The sequence below is a fragment of the Adiantum capillus-veneris genome, chromosome 1 (assembly GCF_014529385.1).
Source record: "Adiantum capillus-veneris isolate H3 chromosome 1, ASM1452938v2, whole genome shotgun sequence".
NCBI lineage: Eukaryota > Viridiplantae > Streptophyta > Polypodiopsida > Polypodiales > Pteridaceae > Adiantum > Adiantum capillus-veneris.
Genome location: NC_140931.1, coordinates 156,946,150 through 156,968,636, shown reverse-complemented (window position 1 = coordinate 156,968,636; position 22,487 = coordinate 156,946,150). Strand labels below are relative to the sequence as shown.

Sequence of the window (22,487 nt, the reverse complement as noted above, 5' to 3'; positions counted from 1 at the left end):
TGCTGCAGAAGGGAAGCACTAGCAGAACGAAGAGGGAGAGAGAGAGAGAGCTCACGTTTTTGGAAAAAACTCAATAAGTGAGTTTTGGGTTTTCTCACTTCTATTATAAGTGACCTTTAAAAAATGTGTCTAGGTTCAATATGAACCTGGACATATTGAACCTGGACAAAGTATAAAAATGTACAAAAAGGGGTTATTTAGGCCTTTAACCCAACAAGCTATGTGTGTGCTCGAGTGTTAGTTCCCATCGCAGGTTCCTTTTGCAAAGTGCTGTGTGTGTGTGTCTAAAGTAAAGAATTTCGGGTGAAAGCCAAAGCCTACCGCCCCTCGGGCCGGTTTTAGTCCTCTCATTCTTCTCTTTGCCGAGAGACGGTATCACAACCGGATGGTTGTGTACTTGCAAGTGCTCGCAAGCTAGAAATGTATGTCAAAGACTGCGGAACGCAAACACAAAACGCAAGTTCATGGCAAAGAATATTTAAGAGTAGGCAGCTCAAATTATGAAGCTTTTGGACAAAAGTAGCAAGGTACTACACATGTCTATGACCATGAATGTTATAAAGGATGCATATGCATTACATAGTTAAGCAGGAGAGCATTCACCATATGGAGCAACCTAGGCTCTCATTTCAAGGTGTTCCGTTAGAGTTCACAACCTTATGAAAGATGTATTGGGAAGCTCTCGATTCCCATGTATCTACGTTCAGCTTAGGCACAGAGTAGCCCACTTTATGTTTTATTTGTATAGCTAGTATTCATATGTAGTTCCCTTTGTATTCAAGAAACAACAAGTGATAAAATCACAAGTCCTGCCACACTTAACTAGAGACACAATGGAGGTAATGGAGAAAAGAAATTAAAAAAATCCCTTACAACAACGACTAGAATCAAAAGGGAGCTGCTAGCATGGCATCCTTCTCTGGAAGACAATTCAGGGTTATCACTGATGCTAAGAGCAGAGCTACGCCCTATGTGTGTGGATAATATTATGCACCAATAGAATGATCTAGCAGCACTCCTGTTTTAGTTTTCAACAAGAGGGAAGCCTCCCTTGCATAGGATGAAGGGTTTGAACACCTGGACTCGATGACACTACAAGCTTCCTTCAAAAGAATATTGCCATGTCGTCATCAAAAGCAATTGTAACAACTTCAACAATGTTTGTTCCCATGTGTTATCAAGTTGAAGCATATGAGAGATCATCCCATCCAAAGAACACCATAGTTGGAGAGATGGTGAGGAGACTTTGCTTGCACACAGATTGTATGTTGTAGCCTCCCAAAATAGATGGAGCATACGGAGAGAGGAGAGTATATTTGAGTTACAATCAAACCTGCAATTACAAGACACCATAAATGTAAATTTTGTGGCATTCAAAAAAAGGAAGGGCAGCATGCTTTCCAGTTTTGCATGCTAATCTGTAGAAGCTAAAATGATTGCAACAGCTTCTTTATAGGCAATTGCCTACGCAAAGGCTTTGTCAATGAGTAATTGATTGCATTTGAGGCTTGGTGATATGCCTTGCACAAGTAGGATACTCTCAAACGACATAGTTCTCTCTCTCTCTCTCTCTCTCTCTCTCTCTCTCTCTCTCTCTCTCTCAAACGGCGAGCTTTCGAGGAAACACAGGAGCTAGAGCTATACCACCTATTCATGAGCATGGACAATGCCACAACATGGCACACCCTCCAAGAGCCATGACCGACTACCTCCATTGAGGATCCACGGTGTTAGGTGCAACGGAATGAATGTTGTATTTTCTCAACGTTAGTGATCTTTATTGCTCAAGGTTCCTTTTAGTTCTTAGGGAAAGAGAGAGCTTTCCGTCTTGTAGAGTGTTGTGGTCACGAACAAAGTGAGTGGATATTGTGCGTGCAAATGAATGAGACTGAGAGAAGGAGAGAGAAGAGATACGACACCGAGAGGTTGTAAAACCCTCCTCCGAAGGCCCCACTCTCGTCGGCGAGAGTGGTCTACTTTGATTGCACAAAGGTGTACAATGCGTATGCAATGGACTGATGCAATGGGACTATGCCGATGATGATGATGACGACGACTCGACGGCTGAAATTTGTAGGTTTCTAATCGCTGAATTCGGGGACCGTTTTGGTGGCTGAAAATGACTGTTTTGGCTGCGTTTTTCGAGGCTAAACTTGGGGGAACATCTGCAAATCTTCTATCTGCTGAATTCTGACTCTATGTCGATGACGATGATGCGACGACGACGCGCTGAAAACGCAGATGCTGAAATCTGCGTTTTCCGTGCTGAAACTATAAACCTTGCGGAAATTGACTGTGCGGCGAGGAACTGCTGCGGGAAGGGAGATCTGTGAGGTGCGGGACTTGATCTACGGGTACTAAGGGCTGAAAACTGAAAACGCTGATGTTCTTTGACCTTCCGTCGCGGAGAATCTGCAAAACGCTAGGGGTTGTAGCAGATGCAAAAACGCTAGGGCTGAAAATCTGTAAGTCTGACGCCGATTGTCTGCAAAGGCAAAACGCTAGGCTGGTTCTTTATGCAAAAACGCTAGGTTGATGGATCTGCTCCAAAAACGCTAGGCCTCTTGGGGGGGTTCTGCAGAGAAGTTGCCTGTTGAGCATGTGCTCCTGCTACCTCTTCTGCCAGAAAGTGTGAACTTTGGTTTGCTTATATATTAACTTAGCAAAATTGCCCTACCTACTTTTGTAGGAAAGTCACTTAAAAAATAATAAGTGAAAATCCCAATAAATGCGAAATAGGCTAAATGCACTGGAAAATCCACCTAACTGATGCTAACGGATTCTGAAGGGAATTCCGATGATCATGCTGTGTGCAACCGGAGGATATGCATCTATGCTAAGTGACTGGGCATGCACGGTCTACGAATAGACTCACAAAAGTGCCAAATCACTGCTATTCTAAATTGATCGGACTGACTGAACCCTGCTGTGGTGTAGCTTGTCCACGGACACATAGGGTTGGGATGTGTCACGTGACACACAGGTATGGCACGACTACGCCAAGAAACTCTATGAGGTGCCGAACAAGCCTCCAATTCCACTACCTCCCGGGCCTCGACCCACTAGCTCCTCCTTCACAACGGAGATGGTCAAGAAGGACGTCATTGTTTTCCGAAATCTGAGGAAGAACATACAAAGCTTCCGACAAGAATGTTTAGAGCCGAGTTACCGGGGAACGGATTTTTGAGGCCTTGGAACGCCGGAATGGCGTTCCAGCCGGCTAGGAGTGAAGGAAACGTTTCGGAACGGACGGACATTCTAGCAAGCGGTCTGTGCGGAACGGCAGGGCAGGAACGCAAGGGAACACATCGGAACGGTTGTCAACGGCTAGAAACGGCAGTTTTTTTGAGTTTTAAAAAATGTGACCGTTTGGGGCAGCAACGTCCATTTACAGTGTACACCTCCATAGCTTATATAATAGCCCCTTCTTCCCCCATTCTTCACAAATGCATCAAGGTTGAAGGCCCTCTCTCCCTTGCTCTCAACTCTCAAGCCATAGGGCCTCAAGGTTCAAGCTCTCAACCTCTCTCTCTCTCTCTTGGGCTAACCCTCAAGGCTCAAGGCTCAAGCTCTCCACCTCTCTCTCTCTTGGGCTAACCCTCAAGGCTCAAGGCTCAAGGCTCAAGGCTCAAGCTCTCCTTCTCTCGGTCTCAACTTTCAAGAGGTGAAGCCTCTCTCTCAAGCTCTCTATCTCAAGTTTCAACTTCTCATTGCTCAAGCCTCTCTCTCTCGAGCCCTCTCTCTCTCTCTCTCTCTCTCTCTCTCTCTCTCAGATAATCCATGGCCTCTTCTTCTCGTACAACCCCCTCCGTTCATGCGGGCAACACTCAAAAGCAAAGGAATGGTCATGGTGGGATGAAGTGACCTCGGAGGGCACCTTGTCGGCGGCGGGAGGTTCTCGTGCATGGGCATGCAAGCTATGCTCTTACACGCGAAAGGGGGGCATGACAAAGTGAGGGCACACTTTCTTCGAGTGCCGGGACATGAGGTGAGATTTTGCACCAACGTAACCGTCGAGAAGAGGAAGGAGCTCGAGGAAAAGGATCGGCAATTCAACCATAAAGCCAAGCCCGCACGCAAAGGTATTGATCCAAAGACCCTCATTTTCCCTTCTTCCTCTCTACCCGGTGTAGGGGTTGGTGCATCTTCACAAGGTCCAATTCGTCGCGAAAGGACCATTGCCACCTCTTGGGACCCAAAGAAGAAGGAAGAGGTGGATGCGGCCGTGGCCCGATTCTTCTATCACGACTATATCCCATTTGTCGCGGCGAGGTATGTTCATTGTTTTATGATTTATCAATCTTCTCTTTCCACCTTTTGATACTAACCTCTTCTATGTTTGATCGAAATAGGTCGGAGTATTGGAAAGTCATGGTGCAACGAATAGGAGAGTATGGCACCGGCTATGTGCCGCCATCTTCAGAGCCTCTCCGAACCACTTTGCTCGATCGAGAGAAGGCTATCGTGGAGCAAGCAACCCTCAATATTCAACGTCTTTGGGCAAAACATGGCGTTTCCCTCATTGCCAACGGGTGGAGCGCTAGACGGAAGAGATCTATCCACGGTCTCATCGCATACTCGAGTGGAGAGATGTACTTTGTGCACTCTCATGATGCCACCGAGAGTGGCAAGTCCGCCGATGTCCTCTCTGCAGAGTGGACAGCGGCCACAGAAACAATCGGTGAGCAACACGTGGTGGCCTTTGTCACAGATGGGGGGGCATCAAACAGGGCAGCAACAGCTATTATAGAGGGCCACTATCCGCATGTGACAGTGTGCTTTTGCATGGCACACTGCTTGAACACCCTTCTAAAAGACATCGGTAAGCTAGAATGGATCGCTCCAATCATTGTTGATGCAGTGAAGATTGTTACTTTCATCAACAATCACAACTTGGTTCAGAGTGAGTACCTCAAGAGGTCGGGCGGCAAAGTGCTTCTAAAGTATTCAGACACCCGCTTCGCATTCAACTTTCTTCTTGTGCGCAGGCTGTCTGAATGTCAAAATACGGTCCGACAGGTCTTCATCAGTGATGAGTTCACCACCTCCCCCTATGCAAAGACAGTTGCAAGGATTTTGTGCAAGGATAAGGAAGAGGATCTTGAGTTCTGGAAGGAGCTCAAGACTCTAGTCACACAAGTAAAACCGGTGGTTCATTTGCTTCGAGTTCTGGATGGCATGGATCCTTGCATTGGCAAGATTTATGAGGCAATGGACCGCATGATTGAGCAGCTTGCACAGCTGGAGCCGAACACAGAGCAATATGAGAAGATCCAAGCGCTTTGCAGCTCGAGGTGGAATTCATATGCCTCTCCTTTACACGGGGCAGCGTACATGGTGGATCCAGAGTTCCAAGGTGCAAGGCAAGAGACGGATAGGGAAGTCATGAACCAATTTACAGAGATCTTAAACAAGATGGTTCTAGACAGAGATGGGCGACGCATTGTCAGAGATCAGTTGAGACAGTACAGAGAGATACGGGGGTCATTTGGTAGTCTAGATGCTCAGATTGATCGCAGGAAGATAGGTTCAGTGCTATGGTGGGACTATGATGGCCCTGAGTTTCAGAGATTGGCGATCCGTATTCTTAGCCAGTCAATTAGTACCTCATGCTTGGAGCAATTGTGGAGTACCTTTAGCCACATTGCTTCCAAGAAGAGAAATCGGCTTGGAGTGGAGAAGGCTAATGATCTTGTCTTCGTCAGTGCAAATTTGAAAATGCTTTGCAAGAGTGCAGACAAACAGACAGATCCTTTTACACAGTGGGAGATGGAGCAAGAGGATCCTCAGGCAGGTGGAGATGCACATCCACCAACACCAGGTACTTCATTCGTAGGTACTTCATTCGTGGCTGAGGTCGAGCCGGGCCTAGAGCTCGATGATGAGGAATGGGAGGATGTGCATGATTTACAGCCGGCTACTACGGATTGGGAGGCCTCTCACGCTAGTGGCTCTTGAGTCTTGAGTCTTTGCCATTTATCCTTACATTTTTGTATGGCTGCTTGAGCCTTGCCCTCTTTGCCATTTGTAGCTACTAGCATCTTTATGGTATTTGTCACCTTCAGTCTTTTTGTATTGTGGTCATTGGTTTGCCCCCCTTTGGTTTTTTTGTAGCACCTTGGCAGCCCTTGAGGCTTCTTAGCCATAATTAATTCCAAAGTGTTATCTCTTACTACTACTCTTTTCCATTATTTGAGAGCATTGTGTATGGGCATTGTGTTTGCTCAATGTTGTATATGTGCTGTGTACTCTGGGCGCTGCACATCCCAATCAGGTCATAATAAGGTTGAATGGTCTTCGAATCGTGTTTTTTTTTTATACTAGAGTCAAAGGACTCTAGTACTACTTGTATTCAAACACATAACACTAAAAAAAACAATATTTGGGTGTTTTTTTAGCCTCCCGTTCTGCGCCGTTCCCGTTCCGGGCCCATTCCCATTCCCCCGTTCCACAGAGAGGCCCGTCGCCGTTCCTGTTCCGCGTTCCGGGTAACTCTGGTTTAGAGCACTACAAGAACCATCGTCACATGGGGACGGGGACGGGGACGAGTCTCGGCACCGCCTATCATCAGACCATACAGATTTACAAATTGATCACCTCATTCATGCAGCCGCCACGATAGCCCCGTTAATCGCACATGCATTCAACCGGGCTATAGGGGAGGGCTTCTCAAAGGAGTTTGGCAGGCACACCACTGTGCCGATCACAAGTCTGGAGACACTTTGGACCCAGGGAATTACAAGACTATCATGATCGGCCATACAATGCCCAAACTATATCGGGAAGTTCTTGAGGCTGAGCTTAGTTCTTACTAGGAGGCTGAAGGCCTACGAGCTCCTTGCCCGGTAGGGTTCAGGCGGCTCTTCTCTACTATCAACCACATCTTAGTTCTGCGCTGCCTCATTGATGGGGCAAAGGTGCGGAAGAAGAGGCTTTACTGCTCCTTTGTGGGTTTACGCAAAGCGTTTGACACTGTCCCACGAGAGAGGCTCTTTCAACGACTCCAGAGTTTGGGGATACCCTCGGAGATGATATGGGCCATCTATGCTCTCTATGAGAGAGTGACTGGGAGAGTTCCTTGCCCAGGCGGTATGTCAGAGTCTATTGCTAGTACTATTGGTGTTAAGCAAGGATGCCCCCTCTCCTCGACCCTCTTCAGACTCTACATCGACGAGATCACCGACTACATCCTACAAGCGGGAGGGGTAGGAGCGGACCTAGCAGGTACCACAATCCACATCATGCTATACTCTGATGACATTGTACTGATTTGAGAGTCACCAGAGGGCCTTTCAGAGCCATCTAAGAGCCTTGAATGAGTTTTGTACAGACAGGGGACTCACAGTGAATCTTGGGAAAACCAACATCATGATCTTTCACACCTCCAAATCAGTTCGACGAGCAGCCACATTTACAGCAGCAGGAGGACCAATCGAGGTAGTCACCTCCAACATCTACCTGGGAGTCACATTCACCAGCAGACAGGGGCCCTTCTCCATGGCACAAGCCGCCATTGACACTCACCAGAGGATATGCAGCACTAACCATGCTAGAGCGGAGATGCCATCATGCACACTTTCGAGAGCCCCGCATGCAGGGGTGGCTATTCGACACATTAGTCACTCCAACCCTGATGTCTGCAGCAGCAGTGTTGGCACCCGGATTGACAGATAGCCAGTGGGCATGGATTGAGAGACCACAAATCTATATGATTTCTCGCATGTTTTGGCCCAAGCACACAGTGCCGCCAGACATCATCAGGGCAGAGCTTGCGACCGCCCCCATGGTAGAGGAGGCACTCTTCCAGACAGTCTACTTCATCCAGAGAGTGAGAGAGCTCTTGACTAACAGACTCATGCCACAACGAACATTTGAGTCAGCTATACAAATATTAAAGGCTGGATACGACAGAGCATGGTACACAAATTAGAGCATGGTTTGGAGCACACGGCCTTGACCTGGAGAGTTCTTGCTAGTTCTACTTCGTTAACATTATTCACGCCTATTGCAAAAATATGAGCACACAAACGGCGGAATAATGGAAAACCTTGTTGCTCTTTCTACTTCTTCAACACTGTTGAAGACTCTTGTAGAATTATGAACCCAAAGATCCAGGACTACTAAAATAATGCGTGCAGACCATGCAATGGAGCACTAGTTATCTTCAGAGGGCACTCAATAGTGAGCCAATTTCCAATAGCTCGATTAGGTGCAACAATTTTCAAAACCCTCGATTTAACATCAATCTAAATGGCATTTTTCTTCATACTTCAAGCAAGCCTCAACACCTCAACTTTGATATATTCTGTAGAATAGTTCTTAAAAGAAAAGGCAAGAAAATTTTTCCACGGGAGAAACCTTTGTCTTTTGATTTATTTCTAAGCGCGCACACAGTTTCTTTTCGAGATTAGGATGAACACATCCTATAGTTACATCGGCAAAGCAAAAAAAGCAATCCACCAAATGCAATAATGCTAGTAGGTGTTACACATTCTGAAAAAGAAATGGGAGAAAGATGCTCTGAACTTTGGGAGTTGGAGGTCCAGTGGAACTGAGGTCCGTGCATGAGGACTTACTATGAAGGAACTGGGGAGAGAGAGAGAGAGAGAGAGAGAGATTGTTTTGATAAATGCAAAATGATGCGATTATGTCTTCACGTGCAGATGCCTTTGTGAAGATTAACGTGCTGCTTGTTCCTATTGCCTGCATTTTATATAGCCGCTCATGCATGGTGCACACTTGTGTTTTATTCTCTCTCTCTCTCTCTCTCTCTCTCTCTCTCTCTCTCTCTGTGGTCGATGTACGCAGAGCGGAAAAACCTAGGACTAGTTGGAAAGGGTATGCCATGGACTCGCCAATGCTCTCACCTGAAGCCCTGGAGGCAGAGGTGCATGAGCAGATCTCTCTCTCTCTCTCTCGTTTCTAGGGCTACACAGATGCGAAGGGAACGCCTTTCTCCTGATGATGCTTTCTCCTTGAAGGCATGTGGCCTTAAGCAAGATGCTGACCCTGGTGAGAAATTTCAGGGCTTCATCAATAGCTGAAGAAAGTTGTCGTGCTTTGGCAATACTTTGATCTGTAAGCGTTTTTCTCGTGTGTGGGGGGGATATTGACAGGAGGAGGCGAGGAGGGCAGAAGGCGGAGAGAGCGGCGACTTGACAAAAAGAAGAGAGTCGACAAATCTGTCAACTAATTCATTTTATTTTTAAACGACCCAGTATGAAACAGGAAGTGCCATCTTCGTGCAGAGACATAGAAGGTGGACGAGGTGCAAGGGAGGAGGTTGCAAGGACCAATGGAGATGGGCAGAAGAGAGGTCTTCGCGTAGAGATACAGAGATGGAGAAGCTGGGCAAGGTGCAGGGGAGGAGGCTGCTCAGCCCAAAGGATATTGGGGGGGGATGGGGAAGGTGGACAGTGCAGGCAAGGATGCAGATGGCGAAGGCAGGCTGAGACAAGCGTTTTTGCAGGCGAGGGCACAGATGGCGAGAGCGGGCTGAGGCGCAGATGACGAAGGGTTTTGTAAGGGGGGATCTTCTTACTAATGCTTTTTTTAAAAGTAGAGCCAGTAGGCAAGTAATGCTAGTAGACTTAGTGCACACATTGCAACAGCATTTTCAAACAGCCAATACCTGGTCTAAAGTTCTACACTTTCCCACCAAAGGGCCTATTGGCTGTGTTTCACGCAGAGAGTTTTTTACCTCCTTTAAATCCTTGTCTGCCTCTGTCAGCTCTTCCCCCTGCACAGGCAAGAAACGATATCATGACATAAACATGATTTGATCCAGCTCACGTGTTTTTGCATTGACACAATGCTGAGCATTCATAAAGCCAGTTACATCTGTACCTCATTCAGTGAAACCGCAACAATGGAGCGTAAATGTGATGATATAGGTAAAATATTGAACTCGTCATCCATCATCACCACACATGACTTGCATGAGGCCAGGGACAGGATAAAGCGCTCATTAAAACGGCCTGTGACATCACCATGAGCCTCTGTTCGAAATCTTGAATGCACATCCTATCAGAACCAAAGCTTTTCAGAAGCATTACTTGTGCATTGAGAAAGTTTCATAACATCCGAGTGTAACACAAGCATGTACAAATCTAAAAGCACTGTTAATATTTCTGTGAATATATTAGCATTTTGCAGATAGTAGGAATAGCATGGATTACATGGGCAACACTATGTCAAAGAATCAAATAAACAGTTGAACCAAACTGTATACCATGGCCATCGTGTAGAGTGAACTCAAAGATGACAAAGAGCTTAGAAGCAAAAGAATTATTCCACCTCCTTCAACTGTCTCGACTGTACGTGCTAATAAGTTTGGAGTGAGCGCCTCAAAGTCCTGAAAGATAAGACATTTGGACTCAAGCTGATGCCAAGAGATACATTACAGTGGAGCCCCTGTGGAAACTTGTTCAAGCAACAGCTTGATTGAAAACTGTTCACCTGTAGGACGCACATGCCAAAAGTGTTTCCTAATATCTTCTCAGTTTCTGCATAGTAACAATATCTGATCTCAGTGCTTGCAACAAATACTGAGAAAGGATCTTCTTTTATTGAGTCCGTCAGCCCTCGTTGCATCATCTTCTTCACTTGTTTCATTCTCTTCTTCTTGTGACTGCCCATTAACAATCCAAATGCAGCCACTCAATCTCTCAAAGTTCATTAATTATGAGTTATCAGAAAAAAACCTCAGAACATACTAAAAGTAGGTGTCAGTGAACGAGTCTTTCCAAATTTAAAAACAGCATGCAAGGAAGATTTCAATTAACTCCAAGGAAGAGCCTAAATATGAGATGCTGGGCCAACCCTCGGTCATTGAGCTAAGTCGAAGCTCTATGTGATCACATTCTACTATAGATGACGATACAAGACTTCAAGAATATCTGCAACACTTAAGTAATTTAAAAAAACAATTTCAATTGATACTAAAAATGGAAAAAAAAACCAAGAGGATAACACTTGGAGCAGGATGCTCCTACACAAACAAAGTTGTGGCCCCCCAATGCCAAGAGTTAATGCCGCAATAGTTATTTCTTTGATGATGGGTTTCATGGGAGGTTGACTAAAACCATCCCCTTCCTAGAACAACGTACTGAAACCGATACAAATGACTTAAAGAAACCTTCATATTTTTGTTATTTCTGTCTACGATAGAAGTGAACGTTATACCTTTAGCATTCATAGAGCAGTGTACACTTCTATTGCACTGAATCCATATGTATTTTTGATCTATTAGCTCCATCAGCATCACCCCTCTTTTGAGCACATTGAGTTGGGGCATACGTAGGCTGTAACCCAAAGGCCTCAAGGTAAAGCTGCAGTATATTCGGTGCCTCTAGCAGTTCGTTCTCTTCCATCCACTTTGCATCCATAGGTGGATAGTTCCTCAACTTCACCAAATACCGTCGTGCAACTTTTCACTTAACTTTTCTTTCCTTGTGTGCCAAAATCTGCTCAGGTACCAAGATCTAATCAAGTTCCTTGACCTCAGGTTGATCTTCATCTGGCATAGCTTCTAGCACATCACCCGCGAAGGGTCTTGGAAGACTCACGCTTGAAACGGTCCATAATAACGCATGATGAGCTTAGGAAACAACCTTTCCTTGCCCTTCATCTTCTTTACACCTTGCCTTTTCAAACCACAAAAGAACCCAATCACCAGGTGAAAACAACAACTCATGTCGGTGATGATCAGCAGCCCTTTTTTGCTTTGCCAGAGTCTTCTCCAAGACAATTCATCCATGTTATCAACATATCGATCTGCTTTAAAAATATTGTCCTTCATGTGCAAAATAGGAGAAACCTTTTTGCCACCCTCAACAATTTCAAAAGGTGCCTTGCCTATTGACAAATGCACCGTATTGTTGTATGCATACTCAAGCATGGCTAAATATTGTTCCCACTTCTGACACATAGCATTTCAACAGATCTAAAACACTAGAATTAGCCTCTTCTAGCTGTTCATCAGTTTGTGGATGAAATGAGGAAGAAAACTTGAGCATAGTGCCCATGTTTTTAAACAAGCCTCTCCAAAAAAAACTCATCATACGAGGATCACAATCACTGACAACAGATTGTGGCATACCATGGTACAAACACATTGTACATTGTACATGAACAACCGAGCCATCTGATCAAATTTTATCTTCTTCCTGACAGGAATAAAATGGGTCTGCTTGCTGAATTTGCAAATAATGGTCCACATACCATCGTTCCCTGTTGGCATTCTTGGAAGGTCAAAGATAAAATGCATAGCAATACTTTCCCATGGCTTATCTGGCATAGGCAGTGGTTGTAACAACCCTGGTGCCTTTTGCCTATCAAACTTGACCTTTTGGCAAATCACGCATGCTCACACAAAGGCATCCACATCTCTCCTCAAAGTAGGCCAATAAAAGAATGTCTCGACCACTTTCACTGTCGCATCTATACCACGATGCCCTAAATACGGTGGGACATAGATTTCTACCATAACTTTATGTCGCAATGGCCTAGTAACACATAGTCTGCCATGCATCGTCATAAAACCGTCCCTTAGTAGATAGTGCTCATGGTGTTGCCCATCTTGCAATTGTTCAAAGATCCTTGCAAAATCTTCATCAGTAGCATATTGTTCCTTCATGTCATCAAGCTCATGATGATAAGGAATTGACCTTTTGTAGTAAGAACATAATCCCAAGAAGCTACGGACATCGTGCACAGTCTTCAAGTCTCGCCATGTCTTGATTGCTTCAACCTTGGGAGGATCCATTGATACAGTTTTGTTTACACTATGTGGCCAAGAAAGTGGATCTCTTCCAAGCATTTCTCTTAGGATTGAAAAGCAACCTGTGACTACATAGCTCTTCGAACACAATGGTCAAGTGACGCCTATGCTCCTCTTCATTCTTCGAATAGACTATCATGTCATCAAAGAATGTGCCAACGAACTTTTGATGTGGCGAAAATCCGGTCCATCATCCTATTGAACGTAGCAGGAGCATTTGTAAGACCAAATGGCATCACTAGAAACTTGTAAAGACCAAATGTCGTCCTAAACGCAGTCTTATGCACATCCTTTGGTCTAATGCAAAACTGATGGTAATCCACGTTTAAAATCTATCCTACTGAAAATTGCCGCACCCTCTAGTCGGTCAAGAATATCATCAATCCTTGGGATAAGAAACCTGTTCTTGATGGTATTCTTATTTAACACACGGTAGTCCATACACATGCGCCAAGAGCCATCCTTCTTCTGCACTGGAAGCACTGGGGAGCAAAAGGGTGAAGAACTGGGTTGAGTCATCCCTTCTTCTAACAGCTCCTCTACTTGGCCCATAATCTCTTTCTATTGGGCCGCACTAACCCTGTAGGGAAGCCTATTTGGTGGGCTACAACCTGTTGGGTCTAAAGGCCCTCTTATAGCCTCTCTTACTCATTTATTCATTCTTTTATACTTGGGTGTGTTCACACCCAAAGGCCATTTAAATGGTCATAAGTTTGTACCCTTACATAATAATAAAACATAGGGCTTTTAGTGGTGTGCCCAAGAAACACAATTGATATCGTACGCTCTCTCTCCCTCTCTCTCTGCAACAGCGCTCGCACTCTCTCTCTCTACTCGTGTGGTCTGCTACACCCATCGCCAACCCCTCTTACCACTTCAAATTGGTATCAGAGCCAAGTTCCCTACTTCCGCGCACATTCCCTCGCGAGAAATCTTCATTTTCTCTCTCCTACGCAGTTTTCTCTCTCTAAAAACAATAAGCGCAGGTGTTTTCTCTCTCCTCCCTGGACTTAGGGAAGACAATACCTCAGCCCACAAGTGCTTATATGCTAAAAACAGGTTGAAAACAAGTCATTTCGGGCTGTTTCTCTTCAAAAACAGGTTTTTTCTGTTAATTACAACAAGCCCAAGTGTTACAAGTACATTTGGGACACTTTGGGCAACACCAATCCACTCGGAGAATTGGGGATTTTGCCCTAAATTTCAGCAAATTGTTACTTTAAACTTGGGGGTTTTGCACATTAGTGCAAGATTATTCAAGTCTACGTCTACAGGTGTAATTACAGGAGAAATTCTCAGGGATTCGAGTTGAGAAATTGAGGGCTTTTTGCTGATTTTTCAGAAATTTCAGCAAATTGTGCAGTAACTTTTGGGGCTTTTGCAAATGTGATGCAATTCTGGACATTTTGTGTCATGTATTGCAATTTGTGGTACAATTGAGCAGAGTTTGAGACCTCTCTCACATATACAGGAGGTTTATGTGACAATAAACACATGTATTTACTTGTGGATGCTTCCCATTGAGTCTATGTATTGCTGAAAATACATTTTGCAGCAGCTTTTACCTCAGTTGCAAGTTTGAGGTTGTTGCAAATGCACTTTGGTTTTACTGCTGAAGTGGGAGCATTCATGCACAGGATGTATGCTTCATGTGTGTGCTGAAATTTCAGTATTTACTACTGAAATTTATCTCTTTTACTGCTGTACACTTTGGATAAAGTGTTTGTAACCCAGTGTTACGTTTTCCTTGCACTTCTATAGTGTTCTCTGAGCCTGTAAGAGGCTAAAATTGCAACTTGCAGCCTGCTGTTATAAAATTACAGCAGTGAATTTTTTGTCTATTTTGCACCGAAATGGCTTCCAATGCATCTACAAGTAGTAGTGAGTCAAAGTCTTTGATGGAAATCAAAAGATTTGATGGCGCTGGCTTTGATTTGTGGAAGGAAAGACTGCAAGACATTCTATTCCTTAAAGATTGTGAAGATGCATTGCTCGCAGCAAAACCTGAAAACCTGTCAGATGCAGATTGGGCAAAGTTGAACAAAAAGGCTATTGCTTATATCAAAATGGCTATGTCAGATGATGTGCTTACTGATATTAAGCATCTTGACACTGCACATGCTATTTGGCAGAAGTTGACTAGTTCGTATGAGAATAAAACTCTTGTGAATCAAGTTCATCTCATGCGAAAACTTGTAAACATGGAATTGGATGAGGCAAAGCCTGCATCTGAGCATTTAAATGCGTTTACAGGTGTTTTGAGTCAACTTCAGGATTCAGGGCTGCAACCATTTGATGACAAGTTGAAAGTTATCTTTCTTTTGATGACTTTGCCTGACAGTTGGGAAGCGCTTGTTGTGTCATTGTCAAACAATGCTGCTTTAACCTATGATGGTGTAAGAGGCTCCATTCTCAATGAGGAGATTAGGAGGAAAGCCAGTGGTGAAGGCAGTGGCACAGCTTATCATGTAAGGGGCAAGTCAGAGAAAAGGAACAATGTAGCTAACAGGGGCAAGAGTAGAAGTAAGAGCAAGGGAAAATCTCAAGATATAACTTGCTATCAATGTGGACGCAAAGGGCATAGAAAGCCTGATTGCAGATTTTACAAGCAAGAGCTTGAGAGGAAGAAGCAGCAGCAGGGTAAGAAGAAGAAGGATACAAAAGATGCTAAAGGTGATGATGACACCTCCTCTTCTTCCAAGGATGTTGGCAAGGCCAATGTGGCCTCTAGTGTGGTCATAGAGGAAATTGTTGATGTGGACGAAGCACTTGTCGTAGCTTCGAGTGTCTTTGATGATGTTGTAGCTATGGCAAGTGATATGTATATCACGAAGCCAGATCTTATTGACGCTTTGCTTTCAACACATGATGGGCTGTCCCAGTCTTGGATAGTAGACAGTGGTGCCTCATTTCATGTAACTCCTTCTTTGGAGTCTTTTGCCACATACACTGCAGGTAACCTGTGTAAAGTTTACTTGGGTAACAACTATGCATGTGACATTGAGGGTGTTGGCACCATTCACTTGGCTTTGGAAAATGGTCAAGAACTTGTTTTGCATGATGTTAGGTATGTGCCTGGCATTAAGAAGAGTGTCTTTGATGATGTTGTAGCTATGGCAAGTGATATGTATATCACGAAGCCAGATCTTATTGACGCTTTGCTTTCAACACATGATGGGATGTCCCAGTCTTGGATAGTAGACAGTGGTGCTTCATTTCATGTAACTCCTTTGGAGTCTTTTGCCACATACACTGCAGGTAACCTGGGTAAAGTTTACTTGGGTAACAACTATGCATGTGACATTGAGGGTGTTGGCACCATTCACTTGGCTTTGGAAAATGGTCAAGAACTTGTTTTGCATGATGTTAGGTATGTGCCTGGCATTAAGAAGAGTCTACTATCAGTTGGGCAGCTGGATGTAAAGGGCTATTTCACTACTTTTGGTGGTGGCTCTTGGAAAATACAAAAGGGTTCTATGTTGATTGTGAAGGGCAGCAAAAGGGGAACTTTATCCTATTTGCATTGCAAGGCCTTACTTGGCAAGTTTGTTGCTATGGCTGAAGTTCATTCTCCAATGGAACTTTGGCATAAGAGACTTGGCCATATGAGTGAGAAAGGACTACAGGTTCTCTCCTCTCTTGGGAGATTTGATATAAAAGGTCCTTGCCTTGAATTTTGTAAAGATTGTATCTATGGTAAACAAGTGAAGTTCTCTTATTCGTCTGGTGTCTCTAAAAAGTTGCATGCTCTTGATTTAGTACATTCAGATGTTTGCACTATGCCTGTAAGCTCACATGGTGGTGCACATTATTTTGTATCTTTCATTGATGATTTCAGTAGAAAGACTTGGGTGTATTACTTAAAAACAAGAGTGATGTTTTTGGCGCTTTTAAAAGATTTTATGCTTTTGTGACCACACACAAAAGGGTCTCAAGTTAAAGGCCATAAGAACAGATAATGGGGGAGAGTATGTATCACGTGAATTTAATGGTTTTTGTGAGATGCATGGTATTAAAAGGGAGTTAACAGCCCCTTATAATCCATCATCTAATGGCATGGCTGAGAGATATAACCGCACAATTTGTGAGAGGATACGTTGCATGTTGTCCACAGATAATCATCTGCAAGAATTTTGGGGAGAGGCTTTGAAAACTCCAGTTCATGTATGCAACCATTCTCCAAATCGTGCTTTGGACAATGGCATCCCCGAAGAGGTTTGGTCTAGCAAACCTGCTTCATATGACCATTTGCGTGTTTTTGGCTGCGAGGCATTTGTGCATGTGCCTGTAGATCAGAGGACTAAGCTAGACATGAAATCCATCAGAGGCATCTTCATGGGTTATGGAGATGAGGGTGAGATGGGTTACAGAGTATGGCTACCTGATTACAGGAAGGTTGTACGCAGCCGTGATGTAGTATTTAATAAGGCTAAATTGCTCCAAAATGCTACACATGTAGACCATGATAAAAAGAGGGTCAAATTTCATAATGACCAACCAGCCATAAAGCCTTCCTTGGCTGAAAATATGGTGCCTATTGATGCTGAAAATGAGTAGCAACCATTTGTGCAACAGCTAGAAGAAAATGGACAGCAAATAGATGCACAAAATGGGATAGAGCACAATGACTAGCAGGCTGAAAATGATTTACAGCAGGGTATAAATGCTGAAATGAACCGCTAAATGATAACAGAATCATTCATGAGGATGTAGACCCTTTACCGGCAAATGTAGATCATTGGGTGAGGAGATCTACACGTCAGAGACGTCAACCAGAGAGATTTCAGTCATCTTTGGATTGTGTTTTGTTGACTGATGAGGGAGAGCCTCTTACATACAAAGAGGCCCAGTCTTGTGACGACAAAAGTAAGTGGGAGCTTGCTATGAAATCTGAAATGCAATCACTGTATGCAAATAATACATGGGAGCTTGTGCATTTTCCCAAAAGTAGGAAAGCTATTCCTAACAAGTGGGTTTATAAGATCAAATGTGTTGATGACAAACCCAAATACAAAGCGCGTTTAGTTGCCAAGGGTTATGCACAAAAGGAAGGCATTGACTTCCAGGAAATCTTCTCACGTATAGTGAAGATGTCTACTCTCCGTGTGTTGTTTGCTCTATGTGCTATCTTGGATTTGGAGCTTGATCAAATGGATGTGATCACTGCTTTCTTACATGGTGACTTGGATGAGGAGCTGTATATGCTGCAGCTTGAGGGCTTTGTCATTCCAGGGAAAGAGCATTTGGTATGCAAACTAAACCGCAGCTTGTATGGGCTGAAACAAGCTCCTAGACAGTGGTACAAAAAGTTTGATACTTTTATGCTCAATCATGGTTTCAAACGCAGTCAAGCAGATCACTGTTTTTACACTAAAAAGGCTCCTGATGGTAGTCTTATTGTGCTAGTCCTATATGTGGATGACATGTTAATTGCTGGCAAGCCTAAGGAGACTTTGAATGCTTTGAAAAAGGAGCTGAATTCAACTTTCCCGATGAAAGATTTGGGTGCAGTTGAACATATTTTGGGTATGCGTATTAGGAGGGATAGAAAGAAGCGTCTTTTATTCCTCTCTCAAGACAAGTACATCAAGAAAGTACTTGAGAGATTTAATATGGTTGATGCTAAGCCTCTTGGTGTGCCCTTAACTACGCACACAAAGCTTAGCAAGCTTGATTGCCCAAAAGATGATATAGTTGCTCATGTTATGAAAGGCATTCCTTATGCTTCAGCTTGTGGTTCATTGATGTATGCCATGGTTGCTACACGACCAGACATTGCTTATGCAGTGGGAGTTGTTAGCAGGTTCATGTCTAATCCTAGCAAACCGCATTGGGAGGCAGTGAAGAGCATATTCAGGTACTTAAAAGGTACACTGGACACATGTATATGTTATGGCAAGGGTACACTATCATTGCGGGGATTCTGTGATTCAGACATGGCAGGTGATCTTGACACTAGAAAGTCTACCAGTGGGTATGTATTTACACTTGCTGGAGGTGCTATTTCATGGTGTTCAAGGTTACAGAAGATTGTGGCACTGAGCACTACAGAGGCTGAATATATTTCAGCCACAGAGGCTTCTAAGGAAGCTATTTGGCTTGGCAGGTTGGTCAGAGACTTTGGTCTTCCTGCATATGCTCCAGTGCTTGGTTGTGATAGTTAGAGTGCTGTATGCCTGGCTAAGAATGCCATGTTTCATGCTCGTACCAAACACATTGATGTGCGGTACCATTTTATACGACAGGTATTGGATGATGGCCTTGTCACACTCACAAAGGTCAAGACACAGGATAACCCTGCAGATGTTCTCACTAAGTGTCTTGCTAAGACACAACATCGGCATTGCTTACACTTAGTGGGAGTTACTTAAAGGTACCACATCGGGCCTTTAGGTGGGAGGTTGTTGGGTCTAAAGGCCCTCTTATAGCCTCTCTTACTCATTTATTCATTCTTTTATACTTGGGTGTGTTCACACCCAAAGGCCATTTAAATGGTCATAAGTTTGTACCCTTACATAATAATAAAACATAGGGCTTTTAGTGGTGTTCCCAAGAAACACAATTGATATCGTACGCTCTCTCTCTGCAACAGCGCTCGCACTCTCTCTCTGCTCGTGTGTTCTGCTACACCCATCGCCAGCCCCTCTACCACTTCACAACCTGGTAGCAAATCTATTGCATGATCCTCGGGCCTCTCTGAAAGCAACCAAGACGGTGATGAATTAGAAAAACAATCACTAAACTTCCACAAAAATGCTGACCTTTCTTTATCTAACATTGAAAAATTTAACTGACAATTATCTAAAACATCACATGCAAAAATCAAGTGAGCAAAAAGATGATTCTTAATTACACAAGTGATAGCCGAAGCGGATACAATAGGGACAGACTTCCCTTTATGGATGTGGCATCTTCCTTCCTTTAAATACTCGGTTCGTTCTTCAACAGTTAACCAACCTCCTACTATTCCTTGAGTAGATTTTTCACCAGATGTCAACTTCGGGGTGTCCTAAGTTTTAGCCTTTCCTTTACTATCATTGTGAGAGTTTTGTGCTCTAGGTGTAGAGGAAGATTGAGAAGAAGAAGAATTATTGTTATCCTTACCATTGGTCTTACCATTTTGTTGGTCCTGAGGGGTACTTGACTTATTCTCCTTCAACCTACCTTTATTGTGCTTCATTTCTTGCGCTAGAGCGATTCTAACGGCGTCATTGTAGTCCGTAGGGTTGAAAACTTGCACATCGAACTTGATGTATTCGTCCAATCCGAAAAGGAAAGCCTCCTTGCGATCCTCATCGGACCTAAGCAATTGAACGTCAATCTACAAAATACGGTTAGAAAAAGACATATTAGAAGTGCCATTTTGCTTAAGGCCACGCCAATCTTCTTTTAACCGATCAAGGTACTGCGGTGGCATAAAACGAGCCTTGAACTTGTCTTGGAAGTCGACCCGATTGAGAGAGAGGAGTATGCCATCCGCGGCATGCTCAAGATGCTCAGCCAACTGTGACTCATGTCAAGCTTGATACCAATTAATGGCATCAGCCGCTAGATACATGGTAGCAGTCAAAACTTTGATGTTGTTGGTCTTCTTGTTAGTCACAAAGTAAGCATTAAACTGATGCAACCAAGAATGAATTACAGAAGCATCCATCTTACCATCATACTTACTAAGCGTCGACTTCTCAGTGACGGGAATGTTGGAGGAGTCGTCTCTACCTATGTTACGGGATGACTCGCAGACCTCGAGTGGCTCGGTCTTCGGGGACAGTACCTGTAGGATCAACTCCTGCAAGTGTTGGTCCCGCTTTTCTTCAACCGTTGTGCGTTGAGCCTCGCGTGCTTGCTCACACTCAAGCTCCATAGATGCCCTTCTTTCTTCAGTTGCTATGCGTTCACGCTCGAGCTCCATAGCGGCCCTTCGTTCTTCACGGTCTCTATCCATGGCGGCACGTTGAGCCTCTTGTTGTAGCATCATCTCCATCATAGACTTGACCAAAGTCTACATAGAGCTTGGTGCAATCCGTGGCGTAGATGAGGATGGGCGAGGATCGGGGAACAATCCTCCTCATGTAGAGACTTCGTCTCCTCCAACTCCACTCTCATCACCTTCACGCAAAGTATTGTTAGAGTTTTGGCATCTCAAGTGAACTGCCCAATGTGATCCCATTATTTAGTTTCGCTTTTAGATATTTATTTTACTTATTTGTCAAAGTCTTGGGTAGGGCAATTTACTGAGGTTGCTATATAAGCAACCCCTTGCCTCCATTGTATATACATTCACTTATTCATTGCCAAGGTTGATTGGTTCAGGAGAGACTGCCTCTCGTTCTCTCTCTCTCTCTCTCTCTCGTGCTCACTCCCCTTGGTCTGTACGCTTCCACATCGTCGACTTTGACATGGTATCACAGCTTGGTGTAGCTCGGTGAACGAAGCCGTTGGCGTGGAGGAGCAAAGAGGAGAAGAAGCCCGCAAGGAGTCTAACCTCTTCAGTCGCCGGCATCCCGTGCAGCCCATAGCGTTTTTTTTTTAAACGTTGGGCGTTTTTCTCCCTTATCGGCATCGGATCCCCTCCCCTGAAACGCTCGCTAGCGGAGCCTGCTGGTGACGTCGCCCTCCTTTGCCTTGCTCGCGTTTTGAAACGCTACAAACTGCAAGCGCTTTACTTCCTCTGCTGACGGCATCGATGCCCCCCCCAACCTGACTGCATTCGAAAGCGCTCGAAGGAGCAGCTCTCACCGTCGGCGCCTTGGACAACGTCTTCCCCCTACTAACGCCCAACGTTTTAACACGTTGTGGGCTGTGGAGGGCATCTTTCAAAGTGCAGAGTTGGAGGGATTTGGTAGCCTCGCATTGGAGAGACTTGGGAGTCAAAGAGTTGTGGAACGGCTCGGAAAGGGACGAAGAGAGTGGAACTTAAAGAGAGGGTTTTGTACCCAATCTTTGGAGCGTTTTGGGAATGCCAGTGGAGCGGAATTGCTTGGATTAGTACGACGGCCCTTGGAGTGCGAGAAGGAGTACAAGTTTCCAATCCTTGCAACTTCAAAATGGCCTCCTTTTGCTTGACCGCCCTCGACGACATCGACCAAAACCAACCAGAAGCTATGGATAACGGATTGTCAACCATCCAGTTAGCGGCCTATGCACCAGCTCACTTCTTAAGGAACCCGACAAATTGTTTGGCTCGAGATTGCAAAGCCAAAAGCAGATGGGCAAGTTTGCTAGAGGTCAGAGGCATCGGCAAGCTTGACAAGGATGGCAGTACCAATACTCAGTTAGCTTCCTTGGTACCCACGAGGTACGATCACAATTGTCATGAATGTGACTCGACACTTTGTTTGGCTCGAGAGTTTGAAGCCAAAGGCAAAAGCAGGAACTCACAGGCAGACAAGGATAAAGGCAAGCTGGACAAAGACTACGGTAATATACGGTAATAAATATTTGACAAAGGAGATCGGCATGGCACTCGTGGCGGTGGCCACAATGGCCTCGACGTCAGATTTCTAGTCAAATGACAAGTGTGGCCACTAGCTTCAACCAGAGAGAGGCTTGTGAGCGGCAAAGAGGGGCAAGCAATGCTCCCTATAATTATTTTGGACCCCTGTGTTGGAGTTCCAAGTTATTGGTGTTTGGACCCGTAGGTCGGAGTTTCAATGCACATGCATCTGGCAGGGAACCAATCAGACGTCTAAAACACTATGGATGA

At 44.5% G+C, this 22,487-nt stretch overlaps 1 protein-coding gene across 3 annotated transcripts in view; it reads right to left on the bottom strand.

Annotated features, from left to right (window-relative positions):
- Positions 1-830: 830 nt before the first annotated feature.
- LOC147465864 (uncharacterized) overlaps positions 831-22,487 on the bottom strand; it is a 28,303-nt gene continuing 6,646 nt past the window's right edge. Inside the window, exons 3-7 of one of the 3 annotated variants that reach the window (XM_086512688.1) lie at positions 10,459-10,630; positions 10,232-10,354; positions 9,847-10,023; positions 9,632-9,739; positions 831-1,333 (exon numbers count right to left, since the gene is read on the bottom strand). In XM_086512688.1, coding sequence (XP_086368814.1) covers positions 1,328-1,333; positions 9,632-9,739; positions 9,847-10,023; positions 10,232-10,354; positions 10,459-10,630 — 586 coding nt within the window. In that variant the 3' untranslated portion in view covers positions 831-1,327. Of the gene's footprint in view, positions 1,334-9,193; positions 9,740-9,846; positions 10,024-10,231; positions 10,355-10,458; positions 10,631-22,487 lie in introns of those variants that run through there. The other 2 variants (XM_086512696.1, XM_086512680.1) reach the window with 2 other exon arrangements.